General features: G+C 38.3%; 1 protein-coding gene across 1 annotated transcript in view; it reads right to left on the bottom strand.

Annotated features, from left to right (window-relative positions):
* Positions 1-18584, bottom strand: part of B4GALNT3 (beta-1,4-N-acetyl-galactosaminyltransferase 3) — a 539452-nt gene that overhangs the window by 502723 nt on the left and 18145 nt on the right. The window contains exons 3-4 of the mRNA XM_044087281.1: positions 7875-7965; positions 7671-7771 (exon numbers count right to left, since the gene is read on the bottom strand). Coding sequence (XP_043943216.1) covers positions 7671-7771; positions 7875-7965 — 192 coding nt within the window. The remainder of the gene's footprint in view (positions 1-7670; positions 7772-7874; positions 7966-18584) is intronic.

The raw sequence follows: 18584 nt of genomic DNA on the forward strand, positions 1-18584 counted from the left end.
CGACCGACAGGTAAGTTGATCGAAAAGGTGATTTGCCGACAGCCGAAAGACCGACAAGGGTAACGTGTGAGCGCGACTCTAAGTGTGCAACAGTGATGGAGTTAGGAGCGGTCAGGTAAGTGTGCGATATTGTGGGATTTTGGGTTAGGGTGTGGGAAAGGTGAGTGTGTGGTAGTGTTGGAGTTAGGGTTCGGGTAAGGTACGTGTGTGATAGTGACGGACTGTAGACGGGTTAAGTGAGTTAGGTTTAGAGTGCGGGTAGGGTGAGTGTGCGATAGTGACGGGCTTTATGTTTTAGGGTGGGTTAAGTGAGTTAGGGTTAGGGTGCAGGTAGGTTAAGTGTGCGATAGCGACAGTCTTTAGGTGTAGGGGTGGGTTAAGTGAGTTAGGGTGCGGGTAGGGTAACTGTGCGGTAGTATCGGACCTTAGGGTTAGGGTTTGGGTTAGGGTTAGTGGATATGTCATTGTGTGTCATGTGTAGTTTACGTTGTTTGTGTCGGTGTAATTGTGTTCGGTTTTGTGAGTTGTCGGTGTTGTGTGGTTTCGGTTATTTGGGGTCGGTGTTTTGTGTGTCGGTAAAGTGTAGTTTCGGTAATGTAAAGTAGACCCATATATATATATATATATATATATATATATATATACACACACACACACACACACACACACACACACACACACACGTACGTACATACACTAATCCCATCTGCCTTCCAGTACACTTATACAGGAATGACTATACTGGAGAACAATCACGGATTCTAGGACTACTTTTAAGGTACATAGCTTTATGCCATACTACCTGCAGCGATATGCATCTTATTTGTTGGCTGTGACAGAATGCTGATGAAATGAGGCTGTTAAATGCCACGGCTGGTTTCATTTAGTGGGGGCCTAGACTGTTGCATTTGATTACTGGGATTGTATGTTTATTTATTTACTGACATTTGTTGACTGGGAAAGTCCACTGGGTCAGAGACCCATTTTCAGTGGAGGCCCGGGGAGAAAAGCTCCAAGAACATACAAAATATTTATATCATTGTCTGGCATAGTATAGTACAAAGGATATAATATTCAATTTTGATATAGCTGAGCATTACAATTTTTTTTGACAAAACATTACAAATGATGAAAAATTGATCATAATAAGCGGAAAAAATGTATACAATAAATCTGAAAAGTAGGAAAGCTCAAGGAGGAAAAAAGGTTTAATCTGACAGCAGGCAGATTAGAGAGTCAGTAGTATGAAAGTTAGTAGGGAAAATAATCTTTGAGTCTTTTGAAACTGCTATTGTAAGGGTTAGTAAAGAAGGTTCTAGGAGGAAAAAAGGTGTATGTTTGTAAGTGTACAGGATGGTAAGCTTTATTTAAGGAGGTTTACAGATATGCACACTTGGGCAGGTGTAATGAGCATAAGTTGCCCCTTTTCATTGGAGGCCAGGGAGAAAAGCTCTAAAGCAATACTTCTATTAGCCAGTAAGATTCCCTTAAAATAATTACTAGGAAGCATTCTACTTGCTTCTTACAGATCTTGGATCACAACTGAGTTGTCATATTGTCAAAAAGACCCATCAACGCCTGGTTAAAGTGCATTCTGTTCAAAGCACTTAATTGGAATTAAAGTGATAGGATGAAATGCAGTTCAAAAAGAGTTAGTGGAAGCAGACTGTTTGGTTGAGATTGCTAAATACCAGAGACATGGAAATTTGCCCTTTCATCCTGTATTGTGCAATCATAAATTCGGTATATTTAAGGTAATGCTTGGTGCAGTGGGGTTGCCCCCCCCACCTTAAAATACACATATAGACTTTGAATTGCCTTACTTTGATAATTTCACTTTTTGATGTATTTTACATAAGAGAATGGAATTCAAAGTAAGTGTACTTCAATCATTTACCAGGAAACCATTCAAAAAAACAGAAGTTAAGAAATTCAACTTGACAGCACAGTGAAGCGAAGCTAGAGAGGTGAAGCCTGATATCCATTTTAGGGGTTTACTATGACTTATGCGAACTGTAGTAAGTCGAACGGCCGATGTATGAAATCAGGGTTTCCAAGGGACAGGAAACCGAACCAAAACTGGTCGATAACGTTCAGTCGAGTTGCATGGTGCACTAGACCTTTCAGCAATCGACATGCCGAGACTGTGGAGGGAGGTCGTGCTTCAGTGAGGAACAGGGAAGTATGCCATTTCCTCACTGTAGTGCGATCTCAATGTTGGTATATTTAATATAATAATGCAATGCAATATAATAATATGCAGGGGTGCAGGGGACTGTAGCCCCCCCTACTAAACAGTAGAGGTAAGGTGAGTAACACGGGTGGAAGGTGAGAATGTCAAAAATGTCAAATACATATTTCCGTGTTTCCCATTTTCAACATTAAAGCCTTCTGCCGTTGTGAAATGCAACATTATTTTCCGATGTTGCAACTGTTCAACCCGACCCCTATATTTACTAATATACCATAGTAAACCCATTTTAGGACTATATAACAAAATGGTTATGATTAGAGAGAATCAATCAGAATTCTTTGTAGTGCAATCAGCTTTACCTGCTCCATATATACTCATTTACAGAGACAGAGAAAATGAAAAAGATGTAGACTTAAGTGTTTCACAGCTTTGAAAGTTGTAACCCACTTAGCACTGCCTCTCAGACAATGGTCAGAAATAAAGTGCATCTTTAATCCTATAAAACACTACATTTCCATAACAAAGCGTGGAGTCCAAAATGCTTTACAGCTTTTAAAGCTGTTTTAGCTTCTTGTCTCTGTTCAAAAGGTGTTCAACAAAGATGTCTTCTTCCCAAATTTGGAACACAGTCTCACTGCTCCATTATTTAAGTGCAACATTCTAAGCCATATCACTTACTTGATACTTTTGTTATGTATATGGGCTTCTGCAAAGGGTGCTTTTTTTTCCATAAACAGCGAGGGTGGATTATTTTTTATTTGGTTTCTTTTTTTTATTGTTGTTTATAAACAGTGTTGGGGAAAATAAAAAGGTGGGAATTCATTTAATACAAAGACAGATATTACCCCCTCTAAAAACACTACGTTCATAAAATGTAGGAGGATTCAGTTAACATACTGGACATCTATTGAAGATCAAAGACGATGCAAGCTGTTAGCCAACTAAGATGAAAAGTGTATCTAACACATAGGGAATTAATGTCCAAGTTGTCCTTGTTTGCTCTCACAGCCCAAGTTTCTGTTATGCCTCATGCTTCTGATCCTGAATTATAACTCATGAGAAATGTAACTGTCGTTTTTCTGAGATATGTCTGAAATTCCCTTGTTAATATAAATGTACTGTGGTGGAGCTTTTTTCCTCAAGGCCTCAGCTAAAAATGGGCTCTGCCCAGTCGGACTTTCCCGATCAGCAAAGATAGATAGACATATAGATAGATAGATGAATGAATCCTTTTTTTTAATTTGATTTAATAATATAAAATTAGGTACTTAAATATCAATTGTAGTTGAAGCACCAAGTTTATACCTGAATGAAAATATGCCAAAATGACAAAATTTCATGTCAATAATCAAATAATTATTTCCATACTCTAAATTTAACATTTGTTAAAATTAAACATAGGATTAATATGTAATCAGCCAGAGTACAGCTATAGTCAGAGGTTATCTATGCCCCTTACAACTATGTCAGTTTGTTAATGTAGGAGCCTGTAAGAATCTTGCCAGGAAAAAAAAAAGGTTAAGTACAGCCCCCATCAAATGTTCTGACAGAGACAGGCACTGGAGCAGAAACGAAGAGTAGAAATGCCGAAGCAGTAATGCCTGTCCAATAAGCAAGCTTAGTTTTCTGGCATATCTAGGAGCGGCCTTAGGTCAGCTGGTGCCCTAGGGCTCCATGGCGCCACCCCCCACACCACCTGGTGCCCCCATCCTGGTCTTACACCAAACAAATACTGGCAAAGTGCCCCTGCTAGAGTGGCGCCCTAGGCGGCCGCCTAGTTGGCCTATGCTAAGGCCGGCTATGGGCATATCATTCCTTGGTAATAATTTTGGTAGCTCCTTGAGAAAGATCTTCAAGGAAATAAGTCCATATCTATTAACATTTTTTTCAGTCATGGTAGAAGTTAAAACAGGTTAGAAAAATCTCCCAGATTAGAATTTTTCCAGTAATTTATCTGACAATGGAGACAAAGATGAAGAAACAGGGAGATGGTAGGCAGGAAAGTCTACCACAGAAACTTTGGATAAGAATACTCATAATGTGAGTATTCATGCATTCATACTCCTTTCAATCTCTCGGAGATCTCTGTTGCTTTTTTTAAACCTGTGTCACTAAGTTAAACTCTTTTAGCATAGCAAGACAGTGTTTTAAAAAAAGACTTATACTAATGGAAAAAGTCCGGCCGACCGGACCTTTATCCATTAGTATAAGTCGATTTACAACGTGCACGCTGGCCAATCAGCGTGCACGTTTTGGAATATTAATGGGGGGGGGGGGGTCATGGTATAATAGACAATATACATACCCACCATGTGACAACTTCACATAATTTGATAAAATGATAAGTATTACAAGAATTAGCAAGTACCAACAAGTATTTGTTGATGTTTATAATAATCCATGTGGCTACTTAGTACTACATAATAAAACCAAACAAACATGTATGTGAATCAAACCAGTTTCACCCTAAACTAGTCAGTCTTTCCATGAATGGTCCTGAAGTGAACATCCTGATAAGTAACTTGCTCAAAGTGGAACTGTTTGAATGCACAGCTAATAATTTCTAATCTCTAGAATCAGAAAAAAAAAATACTTGGAGACAAATGTTGTAAATCAGGGGCATTCTTTAAACATAGGCACTACAAAAGGGTTTTTTTCTTTATTTCTTTACATTAACATCAACCTGCAATGATGCTCAGCCTCATGGCACACAAGTACTATCATATCCCTGATAAGCGAGTCATTCACTGAGAAAGGAGCTAACACATCACACCCCAACTCTTATCGAGTAACTCAGAATTCCCTGTCCAGGAATATTCCTCCACCACAAGTGAGACAGCAGGTGAACAACATCACTGGTATTAGCGTTAGACAAAACCTTGCACCATAGCCAGAATGACGCATGTTAACAGTTCATCGCCTCAGCTTTCTGCTCCATTCTGTACAGCCTTTGCAACAATCTTCCATTCTAATACTTGGTTTGATCGCAAACAACAACATTGGATCTCAACACCTAAAAGTAATACCTGTAAACTTGTATATGCAGTGATGCCTGGTTATTTTCAATGATGCTTTGTTAGGGACAGTGGTATTTCCACTGTAGTTACTATACAACTGAGATCAAGTTTGAAATGCTCTCTTGGGATTAAGTACACTTAACTGGTTCACAAAGTGAAAGACTCCAAACCTCTGTTTCTGCCGCCCCTGATCCTGATTTATGAGTATCCCCTCTTTCTGACTTAATTGGTTGCCCTTTCTCACTTTTCTTGTCTTAATATTTTAGTTATGGTATTAGACATGTGGTGTTTCTTCATTATCCCCATATATCGTGGACACCTTCTGCCAGCTGTCTAGATGCACACATCCTGTCACAGAACATTTACAGCTTCCTGCAGCCATTTCACCCAAGCGTAAATTAGTGTTTTCTCTCCATGACCATTTTAAAACCAGCTCATTCTGTAATAGTTACATTCATGACACATCTCATGAGTTACACCCTTCCTAAGGCTGATCTAATGTTGGTTCAACACTGACTTTGTGAATACAGAAACCTTAAGACCCAAATGTAGGAAGTGATGAGATAGATGTCCTATATCATTAACCAGGAAGTAACCTGTTCATTATAGACCTTTATAATAATGATCCAGGCTATAAAGTGAAAGGTAATTGCCTTACACATGGGAAGAATATGCACATCCTGCACAGAGAGTAATGTTACATCAAGAATGAACGCAGAACCCTGGAGATACGAGACAAGGATGCTAACCACGGAGTCATTACATTGTCCTGCTAGTTTGTCTATCATGTGACACTTGACCAAACAGGTGCAGCATCTTCCTCAGTGCCTACATCCTATCATGATGTTGGGCAAATTTCTGTCACCAGTAACTCACCAGGAGGAACATGCCCCCCCTCTTGCCCCACTTGACTATCAAGAAAACTGTTAATCCCACCACGCCTTAGTCTGCTAAGCAGAATACATCGTCACAAACAAAGCATGGCAGCTTTTAATACCATATTACATATACATTATATCCCACAGCCAGTAGAATGGAATCCTCTCGTGTGTTTTTGACTGTGCTTAAAAATGAAATCTTCGTTTGAGGCATTCTGTTGCCATGAATTCATTGTTTTCTGTTTCTCTGTCCTGACAATTTCATGCTTTCATAAGTTTCCAATCTAGACGTGTATAGTTGTGTATATCCAAGTGTGCAGTTTTTCAATTTGGTTGAATTATTCTATGTGATTCTTTCTTCTTGAATTAGTCTTCTATCAGGCAATAATTTCTGGTCCTTGCACCACAAAATGGTGGTGACTTTTTTCTGTTTTAGTCCCCACTAGCTGTCATTTTTTTCTATTTTTGTTACCACTGTCTGTCAGTCAACATCACACTCCTGATCAGTTTGCTTATTTATTCCCAACCAACAGGTTGTGGGACAGCCAAGAAACAACATCCTTCAGGTAGCCATCAGAAGTGGTTTGAGACTTTTTTATGCTTCTCTATCCAACAAATGCATTTTCTAAGTGCTGAAAACGGAATGTGCTTGGGTAGCAGTGAAGGGTGAATCCTCTCTTCCTTAAGGGGGGGTATTTCCTCTTTCCTCTCAGGCACCCCATCCCACCAATTAGAGAGTTGAGGAAGTCACCTCTCATTTTTCATCAGGGAAATCACCCCCCATATGCCCCAGAGTGCACACATCCCTCCTCACCTCCCCCCATGAGACAAAAGAATAGGTAACACTCTTTCACTCCTCCCCCACCCTGCCTGGCCCCTCCAGTGTCAGGGTCACTAACTGAACCCCGGTTACCTGGGCTGCTGTAAGGAATCTGCCCTCTCTGCCATGCAGCTAGACGAAACACAATGGTGATTTAAAGAACAGGCCTCACTCTGTCTCCCTGCAGTACTGCTGAACCTCAGTTCATTACCACATGCCTGACTTTTCTACCAGTGTCATATTAGTACTGGGACTCGCAGGCAAGGGTGTAACCAGGCATATGCCCAGTACATCATGATGTAAATGTTTTAAACTTTATTTTGGAGGATTCTAGTTGACTGATCTCAGCTACATTTGCTCAGTTAGGACGCCTTCCATCAGTTGTGTAATACGTTTTTTTAATTGCAGGATCAAACATTTACCAGAATTAGAGTTCCAAATAGGTATTCTGTCCAGAAACATGGACTGTCTGGAGCAGGGAGTACACTTTTGGGGGTTACATCCTGGAAGATGGTAAAGCTTGGTGTATACATTTGTGCAACATTTCAAAAATCATAACTATACTCTGCTCCCATAATTGTTTTAAGTGCTTTTTAACACTACAATCTCCAGTCAATATTTGCAGTACTTGTTCAATGCACTCAGTACACTGAAGAAACACAAGAAAACTACCTACAGATGTCCAGAGTAAACAAACAACCCAACACTACCATTACTTAAGTTCAGCATATAATAAAGGAAAATTAGTTCTTATACAGTACCGTGCCAATCCTTGCAAGTAGTTTCAAGTCTGATGGCTTCTCATCTGAACTCAACCAAAACTCAGCATTGTCATCTGCAGCTAAAGCAAACAGATATTCACCTGGAACGAAAATTTACATCTCATTAACCTGCACCACAAGCCCAGAAGTTCAGAACCCTGCCAAAGTTACATGTTACAAGAAAAACTGATAACACCTTCTTACCGTCTTCAGGGGGATGCAAGAAACCAAAAATGCGAAGTCCGTAGTTCTTCCATTGAGGAGCCACAGCGAGTTTCTTCAGTGTTCTCCTTACCTACAAATTACAAATTTCCCAAACAAGCTAATTCAATGTAATTAAAGCAGACAGAAAAAGGCAGCTCCAATCAGACAGTAAGGCTTAACTAGGCAAGACTATGTAGTCACGTCAGCATTTTACATGTTTTTCTTTCCAAAATGTTGTTACTTGAAGCACAGACAAAAGTGGAGCACCAGTATGTTTATACAAATGAGTCTGTTTAAGCTTTTACTTCATAATAGCCTGGTTAACCCCACTAAGCTAAGATCATTTTGCAAGGTAGTCCAAAAGAAGAAATCTCTGCAAATGCTGTACAACAAACTATTTGCATGTGAAGCATTACAAAATTTAAAAACATAAATTTCAATAAAATCTCTGAATAACTTTATTTTATACAGTGGATATAAAAAGTGTACACACCCCTGTTAAAATGCAAGGTTTTTGTGATATTAAAAAAATGAAACCACAATAAATCATTTCAAAACTTTTCCCACCTTTAATGTGACCTATAACCTGTACAATTTAATTGAAAAACAAACAAATCTGTAAGTGGAAAAAAATGTACAATAAGCTGGTTGCATAAGTGTGCACTCCCTTAAACTAATACTTTGTTGAAGCACGTGTTGATTTAATTACAGCATTCAGTCTTCTTGGGTAGAAGTCTATCAGCATGACACATCTTGACTTGGCAATATTTGCCTACTCTTCCTTGCAAAAGTGCTCCAAATCTGTTAGATTGTGAGGGCATCTCTTGTGCACAGCCTTGTTCAGGTCGCCCCACAGATTTTCTATTGGATTTAGGTCTGGGGGCTAGCTGGGCCATTCCAAAACTAATTTTCTTCTGGTGAAACCATTGTTTTGTGGATTTGGATGTATGCTTGGGGTCATTGTTGTGCTGAAAGGTAAAATTCCTCTTCATCTTTCTAGCAGACACCTGAAGGTTTTGGGCCAGAAGTGACTGGTACTTGGAGTTGTTCATAACTTGCTCCACCTTGACTAAAGCCCCAGTTCCAGCTGAAGAAAAGCAACCTCAAAGCATGCCACCACCATGCTTCACTGTGGGGATGGTGTTCTTTTGATGATGCAAAGTGTTGTTTTTGCTCCAAATGTACCTTTTGGAATTGTAGCCAAAAGGTTCAACCTTGGTCTCATGAGACCATAACACATTTTCCCATATGCTTTTGGGAGCCTTGATGTATCGTTTTGCAAATTTTAGCGGGCCTGGGTGTTTTTCTGTGTAAGAAAAGGCTTCCATCTTGCAACCCTACCCCATAGTCCAGACATATGGAGAATACGGGAGACTGTTGTCACATGTAGTACGCAACCAGTACTTGCCAGAAATTCCTGAAGCTCCTTCAGTGTTGCTATAGGTCACTTGGCAGCCTCCTTGACCAGTTTTCATCTCGTCTTTTCATCAGTTTTGGAGGGACGTCCAGTTCTTTGCAACGTCACTGCTGTCCCATATTTTCTCCTCTTTTTCATGACTGTCTTCATTGTGTTCCATGGTAAATCCAATGCTGTGGAAATCTTTTTGTACCCTTCTCCTGACTGATACCTTTCAACAATGAGATCCCTTTGATGCTTTATAAGCTCTCTGTGAACCATGGCTTTTGCTGTAGCAGGCAACCGAGTAAATGTCAAGAAAATCCAACTAGGACAGCTGAATTTATTTGGGGTTAATCAGAGTCTCTTTAATTGATGGTAGGTGTGTACCTAAGAAGACTGAATGCTGTAATTAAATCAAAAGATGCTTCAACAAAGTATTAGTTTAAGGGTGTGCGCATTTATGTAACCAGCTTATTGTATGTTTTTTATTTTTGTATATTTTTCTCCCTAACAGGTTTGTTTTTCAATTGAATTGTACAAGTTATAGGCCACATTAAAGGTGGGAAAAGTTTTGAAATGATTTATTGTGGTTTTATTTTTTTGTATCACAAAAACCTGACATTTTAACAAGGGTGTGTACACTTTTTATATCCACTGTGTGTGTGTGTGTGTGTCTGTGTGTGTGTGTGTGTGTGTGTGTGTGTATATATATATATATATATATATATATATGGTTCTATTCTGTATGATCGAATGTTCTTAATGTCGAAGTGAAAACATTGACAAAATATGTTCAAACATACAGAATATCAAACAATAGAAAAAGTATTACAAAATACTGATAAAGGAAAACTATTTCCTCTCCTGTTATTAGCACTAAAACCTCCCTCAACACTAGCCTCAAAGTTGTCTGAATACTGGCAGTATTACAGGAAGGATTTTATTAAGGTAGGTGTAGGGCTAGTGTTAGGGATAGGGAGGGACAATGTTAAGGTTAACATACATTACTAAGATGGTGTATTGGGGAGGAACCCCCATGGACAATAGATATCCTCAACATTTGCATCCCTCAGCTATCTGTACCTTCAACATTGCACACCACCCCTTGAGCTGGTCAACAAAACATGCATTTGAAAAAATGCAGGGAGACCATAAACACACATACACATAAAACAGTGCATGAACCACAACAAACTATTCACAGAACAAAAATAGACATTTACAAATACAACTTCCAGCACTTGAAACAAAGTTGAAATCCAAAAATGTATTCTGACTGAGGTGTAAAGAAACAGAGTGGTTTCACCAAAAAGGCATCTTCGGATTTACATAATTTAGAAGCACTGGCCATTGATTGCTGGAGATAGATTTTTTTGACGGTGTGTGTTGGGAGAAAATGTAAAATTTGATGTCATAGGAGTAGCATTTGAAAAATGATTTTTCAGGCTACAAAAAGCTTTTAGAAAAATAACAGACAAGTTTGAAACCTATGGGGTTAATCACCATGTGGAGATTGCATCTATTGTCAAAATGTGGTAAAAAGAAATTATTACACATCTATAGCTACTTCAACAGTATATAAAATTAGAAGTTTGACTACCTTTGTTATCCCATGGGTTGCTCCTTCTTTAATTTCTGTAAGTCTTGTCTAACACCATGATGGGAATGGACCCCATTCCTAAGTCAAAGTATGATCAAAATTCATGAAATTAGTACTGTTTCCGTTTTTGGTGTGAGCCAAAATTGCTCTTCACAGCACCCGCAATGTGCCTAAAAATGACTCCTGCAATTCATGTGCAGTTACATGTATAGACAGCATAGCTAAATACAACTGTACATTCTTTTTTATGAGATCCATTGCCCTTACTACTACTGGAACACTCTGGGTATCCTTCCACATTGCTCTTGTTTCTGCCTGCAAATCCTGGTATTTTATGATTTTGCATCTCTCTGTATATAACAGACTGTAATCACTGTGTGTAGCAATTTCAATTATCAGTGTCACTTTCATCTTCTTTTAATGGACTACTACATCTGGTTTTCTCTCATCTATCTTTTGAACTGTTAGTAATGGGAGATCCCATGTGATGTAGACTTCATAATTTTCTATAAATCTTTGTGGTTCATGTTTCCAATGCTTCTTGCCTACTTCAATATTGTAATGTTTGCACAATCCCCATTGCAACAGTTTTGCCACATTATTATGCCTTTCAGTATACCTGTATACCCTGCCAGTGGTGTATCACACCCAGCAGCAAGATGTGTGACTGTTGCCAATTCTGTTTTACAAAACCTGCATTTGTCTGTTTCTCTGATTTTTTAATGGACTTTGTAAACCAACGTGTAAGTAGTCCACTATCCTGGGCCACCAATATTAACCTTTCATCTTTTGGTTTAAATTCACCTCTCCTTAACCATTCCTGCATCAGATCTTGATCAACATGAGAGTGTTCCAGGAGTTTTCTGTACTTGCAACTATTATCTATGCCTTTTCCACATTTCTTGCCTTCTCATCTGATCCTTCACCTTATATTCTTTCTTTTGTTTTCTGGTACATTCAGTTACTGCCTGATTTTTGTCTACTTCTGTTTTGATTTTCATTCCTGGTTGACACCAATATGCTTGTGCTAAACTAAGCAGATAAGTCACCTTAGACCTGTTCTCCTCATGTTTTAAAACTTTCACTGTGTTCGGATCTTGTGAGTTCAGCAGATATGCATGCAGTCTTACAATTGCCAATCTATAGATGTAATCAGTTTCAAGAAAGCCCATATCTCCTTCAGAATGGAAAATATATAATCTTGGTATACACTGAGTTTTATAAATCATTTGATAAGTGTGACACATTTTTCTTATTATTCTGTCCAACTAATCCAATACCTTTTGGGGTCAGTCAATCACCCCAAAACTGTAAGGTAAACAGGAAGAACAAATTGGTTATAGCATGGACTTTTTTTTAGATGTCAGGGCTGTTTTCAGTATTAATTGTAGTCTTCTAAAGTATTCCTTACTAAGTTTTATTGACATTTGGTCATGTTTTATTGTCGATCCTTCAATTCACAAATATTTATACATTCCCTCCTGCTCAAGCTCCTTTATTTCACATTCTTGTCCCATACTGATATTTTCTTGGTGTTGCAGATTTCCTGCCTTAAAAGGTTGTTTTTGCACATGTGTATGCAATGTTTGCTATTGGCCAGAAGATGGTAGTACTCCATTATATTTTAGTGAGATATTCATCATCATCATCATGTCCACGGTGGTGGTGCTGCAGTAGCGTTGTCGCCTCATAGCAAGACGTTGTCCCGTTCGATTCTCAGCTAGAACGTCTTCTGTGGAGACATGCGTGAATGGGCGTACCTTCGTTGAAGGTTGTGTGTTAAGGCCGGCAACTCAGCAAGTACAAATCAGCTGCCAATCATTAGCGGACTGGAGTTCCGCTGTGGCGACCCCTAACTGGGAAAAGCTGAAAGACTCAACAAAATTCATCATCATCATCTTTCGCTCTTTTTTTCTGTTTCCTGTATCCGATTGATTTGTAATCACTTTACATATTATTTAATTGGTTGGAAGCATGCCAGGAATCTTAGGCAACTTTATTTAATGTTGGCGGTCCCGCAGCATTGAGAAAGCTTGGGCAAAACCCACATCCACGGTCTAATGTAGGATTTAAGCTGGAGAGTGGAATTCATCATTAAAAACTATAAAATCCTACTTATTTTTGGAGTGCTGGCTTCCTTGTGACACACACACACCCACATACTCACCCACATATAGATAAATACATACACACAAACGTGTGTGGTCATATACATACATACACACACACAAACACACACACATATATATATATTTTTAAATAGTTTTTGACTAACATGTTAATCAAAAACCAGAATTTACTGCTGCCACTTTTGGTCGAAAGTGATGATGTTTGTTGACTTTCAGAAATGACACAGTGAGGAATAACGAATGTTCCTGTTCTGTGACAGCTTTTCATGCATGAAGATTATGTGAGGTTTTGTCTGATGCTTGAAGGTTTTGGAAATGCAGAAAGCTTTGGCATTAACTGTAGGAGTAGGTGTGTGAGTGTTTGTGGATCAGGGTTAGAGGTAGAGTTAGGAAAGGGGATACATTTAGTCATTTGTGCTTGTTTTTAATTTATGAGGTGCGAGTTTGTGTGTACGCCAGTGTTTCTGGGTTAGACTTAGAATAAGGGGTAGGTTAGGTAATAGCTTTAGTGTTGTGTGTATATGCAAAGTGTGTGTGTGTGTGTGTGTGTGTGTGTGTGTGTGTGTGTGTGTGTGTGTGTGTGTGTGTGTGTGTGTGTGTGTGTGTGTGTGTTTTGTGCAGTGGTACTGTTTGGAAAAGGGGGTTTGGTAAGATAATGTGTAGGGGGTGAGGTTAGAGTTAGCACAAATGATTAAGGTGGTCCATGGCCCTCATGATCCTTTATCTGAATTAATCTAACTCCAAGGTTACACATTATTAGAGGAAATAGAAAAGAGGCAGATCCCTTTCCCAAAGTGACCAAGAGAAAATCACTGGCATCATTCAGATTTTCAACTTTTTTTTTATTTCATCTAAAGGAAAGTCAACATTCTGGCAACTGACTTTCTGAACAGATGCCTTTAATTTAGATTTTCTAAACAAGGGAGGTAAGCAAGTTCCACAGGAAGAAACTACAAGAAGTAAAAGATCACTTAGCAGATATCCTTTAATGCATCCTAGAAATTACCAGCAGTCCCTCTTGAATTAAATGGTGTTGGTAAACATGACAGTAGTGCACCAGAAGCTCTTTCAATATGGAAGGGCATGATATACAAGCTTCAACAACTAAAATGAGAACCTCAACAGCAGTGGTGGCCAGTGTAATTCTTCTGTCACATGCCCATATCAGAATATACCAGTCATCACCATGGCTGTAGAATTCTGGGTAGGCTGAGGTCAGCATGATGTAATATATTGTAAAGAATTACAATTATTCAGACATGCTGACAGCCCAGTGTGAATTACTATTGTGGGGTCATTTTGGTTGAATTAAGTGTTCCTAAGGTAATAATAAAAGGATTTAACAGCAGTCATCACCTGGTCCTTCAATATGTCGCTGTGGTACAGCGGTAGCGTTGTTACCTCACAGCAAGAGGTTCTCCCATTCGATTCTCGGCTTGGCTTGGGAGTGCCTTCTGTGCGGAGTCTGCATGTCCTCCCCACGGTTGGGTAGCATTCGAAAGACATGTGTGCATAAATGGGCATGCCTTCGTTGAAGGTTGGGCGTCGAGCTAGCACCTCGGTGTTTCGTAAAAATCTACTGCCAATCATTAGCGGGCCGGAGTTCCACTGTGGCGACCCCTTACCGTGAAAAAGCCGAAAGACAAACAACAACATCACCTGGTCCTTCAATAGCATCAGTCATTCCAGGAACAAACTCCATTTATGCACCCATGACATAAAATCCAACCTATACCAACCATAACAAATTTAGGGTTCAAGCAAACCGAACAGAAAACATAGCAGAAGCATGAATAAGCAACAACTTAGTTTTGACAAAAAAGATCTTTAACAAACTATAATTCATCCATTTTAGGATATATTTCAGATATCTTTATAAGGTTATAAAGTAGATGTGCATCTGAAGGGAGAGCTATAAGAACACGGCAATCATAGTTAAATCCCACCCCCAAATAACACGTAAAATGGAAGAATGTGTACTGTGAGCAATAGTTATGTCAAATCAAACCTTTTGGGAAGTGTTATAACACTAGACAGCTCAGTGGATTCTCCCCAAAACAACACAGTGAGAGTACCTGGAGAGGTATGAAGCGCTTGGCCAATGATGAAGGCAGATGGCTGCCTACAGTCACCTTTGGTTTACTATTCTATGTTGCTGCTTGCGCTTTGAGTTTTTTCTTTTTTCAGTGATAATCTTGCTGTTTTGCAGGTGTAATGCTCCTGAACCAGAAGTCATGTTGTTTAGTGGTGCTACCAAGTATCAGCCTTGAGAACACTACTGAATGCTATCGAAATGCAGACTGTTACTTTACTTTGCATTGGTGTTTCATGTTTGTTCAGAGAATGCTAATGAACGATTCTAAAGTGAACTCTGTTTCTTTTTCTCATTCATGTTGTTTTTTTGTTTTATTGGGTCATTCTCTGGTTCATCAACTAGAGGACCTGTTCTGCATTATAAATTGTTTAACTGTTATTGTCCTGGCTTGGTTTTACCTTAGGGTCTTTGTAACTTGAACCTGTCTGTAATGTTTGAGACTAGACTTTTTAATAAGTGTAGAGTGTCACTTTATGAGGCTTTTTACAACTGTTACTAAGTTAAGCTGCTATTCTGTTCCTCACTAACTTTTTGTGTCTGCATAGTTTCCAGCAAGGTCTAAATTTAGTCCTGTGTGCTTCTTTTTTCAGGGAGGTTGGAGTTTAAGGTCTATAATAAACTGAGTTTGAATTTGAAGGAGGCCATTCAAGCACAAGAAGAAGAAAGACCACAGTGGAAATACTGGCATATATGCAAAATGTCATCATCCATACTAACAAACTTGTGTAAGAGATAAGCAAAATGTCATCATCCATACTAACAAACTTGTGTATGAGATAAGCAAAATGTTGCCGTCCATACTAACAAACTTCTGTAAGAAATCACAGAAGACAAAGATGGAGCAAAACCTGTTGGCCCCTTGGGATCTGGAGGTTACTAATACTCTTAAGAGTAGTCTCCATGCTATACTGAGGTCTAAAACCAAAACAGAAAACAATCAATACTCAATATCTATACACCTTGATGTATTTTCTAAGTGATAAAATCATCTATATATACATTTTCAAACTTGTTTGACATTTAATATTAGCTTAGTGTTAGAACACACCAATTTTCATCACCATTCATCTACCATTTAATTTTAGATTTTTTATTATGTATTGTATATATAATATAACGATTTTAATATAAGGTCTATATATATCTTTTTAAAACATTTTTAAATATTTCTAAACATGATATGTTTTTAGATTAGGTTGAATAGTTACTAGGTATAGATTGTGTTTGTAAAAACAAAAGCCTGATTATATAGCAAAAAGGCAATAGAGTGAGCGTTTTCTTAAGAGAACTTATTTGATGACAAGTGAGATTTAATTATCATTTAATTATCCATTAATTAAGAAAAAGAGCGGGAAATTAAGCAGTTATCCCTGCTATATAACCACTTGCTTTTCTGTATTGAACTATAACCTGAAGAAGCATACTGGATTGTATGCGAAAGCACTTGTTACTTGTGATAATAATAAAGATTTTTTACATACTTTCTACTGCATCGTGGTGATCTTCGTTTTGGTGTTCCCTGGGACAAAACAGAAAACATCTAACACTCCCAATAGGAATAAATAAGAATTGAACTGAACATTCATTTAATTAGATGTATTACAATTTATTAACAGAGCAGACAATGGCTATCAGTAGGCCATTTTCAGATTTAGCCCACAATAGAATAAACAAACTAAATAATATTATTTTAAGAATAATACAAGTACTTAAATTATTTTGATGACAAGTGCAATATCTATGCATACTTAGAGAAGACATTTACTAATAGTACTAATTAGAAAAACACAGTTTATACAACGTCCTTTCAGGTAATAAGTATGAAAACAACGATAAATGTTGCAATATTTACAATGTATAGCAGTTGTGCAAATTGAGTGGGAGGAGGAAGATTATTAGCTGGAAAGGAGGAATCAGATCATCACAGAGCTGGAGAGAAAAGAAAGCATGTTAATGGAGAGGTGTAGAAAAAAGGACTGGGGTCCAGGGAAGTAAATATTGTCTGAAGAAATATAATTGTTATGGCTAGGCTTATATAGGCCCTTGGGCCGATAGCCTAGTACCAACCTATGAACCTATGATTGGCATTATGATGTAGGGGCTGGTGCATTAGGGGCATGTTAGAGGAGAGCTGTGGGGCGAGGCATTTAGTGGAGAGAAACTTGTTTATTTTGGATTTTGTTATTTGAACGTAGAGATGGAAGCTTAAGTGTTGGTCTATTTAAATGTCAGGAATATTAAATGTTTTGTGGTTTAAGTTCTCCTTCTTATTGCTAAATATCTTCCAATCAGGTGAAACTAATGAAAGTTTGTGATTAGCTCTGAAAATCATTGCTAATTTTGCTCATGATTAATTTTTGATTGGTTAGCCAGGTAAAGAGTCCTTGAAGGTCTTGTTCTAGATGTGATTAGACTGCTGAGTTTGAATGATTTGATCTGCAGGTATCAATGACATTAGCATATAGGATGAGAGGCAAGTATGACACATTGGCAGGTAATGATGGAGGAGAACAGTATGGGGGATAGGTTGGAGTTTTGAGGCACTTTTACATATACGACTTTTCAATAAGCCGTCCAAGTTTGTACATTTCCAGACATAGCTGATCAAAACAAGGCTTCTTAAGGGCAAGGGCAATAACAACCAGTTTTAATGAAAACAGAACAGCCCACCCCCCCCAGGGTAAACAAATATGCAACAAACTAGAAATTCCAAGATACATGGATGAGTACGCTAGGTTTTTGGTCTTTTTTTTCATCCATTTCTTGGAATATTCCCTTTTCTCCAAACTATGGCAATGTCAGAGTTGGTATATACAAGTTTTTTTTGGGGGGCTTGCCCCCTCCCATAGGGGGATGCAGGGGGATTTCGCCCACAAAAAAGTATTTTAAAAAAGAGTAGTATTTAAAATGAGCCCTTTTCCTGAGTTTTCTGTCTTTTTTTTTTTTTTTGGCTTGTCTGCAATAGCATTTTGTGAGCCCTTTTCAGTGGAGACCTGGAGAGAAAAACTCCACAGGAGAAGTACAGACAGTTTGCAAAATAGAAATCACGCATTTGTTAAAAAACTAAAAATATTAGCAAATTCAGTCTGATGAAAATAACAATACAATAAAAATTGCACTGGAATACTGCAAAACCGTGTTCAGGAAAAATAAGACAAAAAAACTTGAATTTATTGGAAAGCTTTTTGAAAAGGTATATATGTAAGCATGCCACTAGGCTCCAGCCTATCCTCCCTGATGACTAGAACAGTGACAACCGCTTGATTGGCCTCTTCATAGTCAATACATTATAGCAATAACTGATGATGTCTGTGTGGTATATTGAAGATTTACCCATGGTTGGTGTGGTTTAATCAAGAGGGTGAATCCCGAGTGATTAAATAAAGCAAGCATGAGTAAATCTTCAATATACCACACCACGGAGTCAGTTATTGCTATTATACAATGACATTATTTAAGAAAAAAATACTTACTTTTCTTAAATAAT

The sequence above is a fragment of the Protopterus annectens genome, chromosome 11.part0 (assembly GCF_019279795.1).
Source record: "Protopterus annectens isolate FY-2018-M chromosome 11.part0, PAN1.0, whole genome shotgun sequence".
NCBI lineage: Eukaryota > Metazoa > Chordata > Ceratodontiformes > Protopteridae > Protopterus > Protopterus annectens.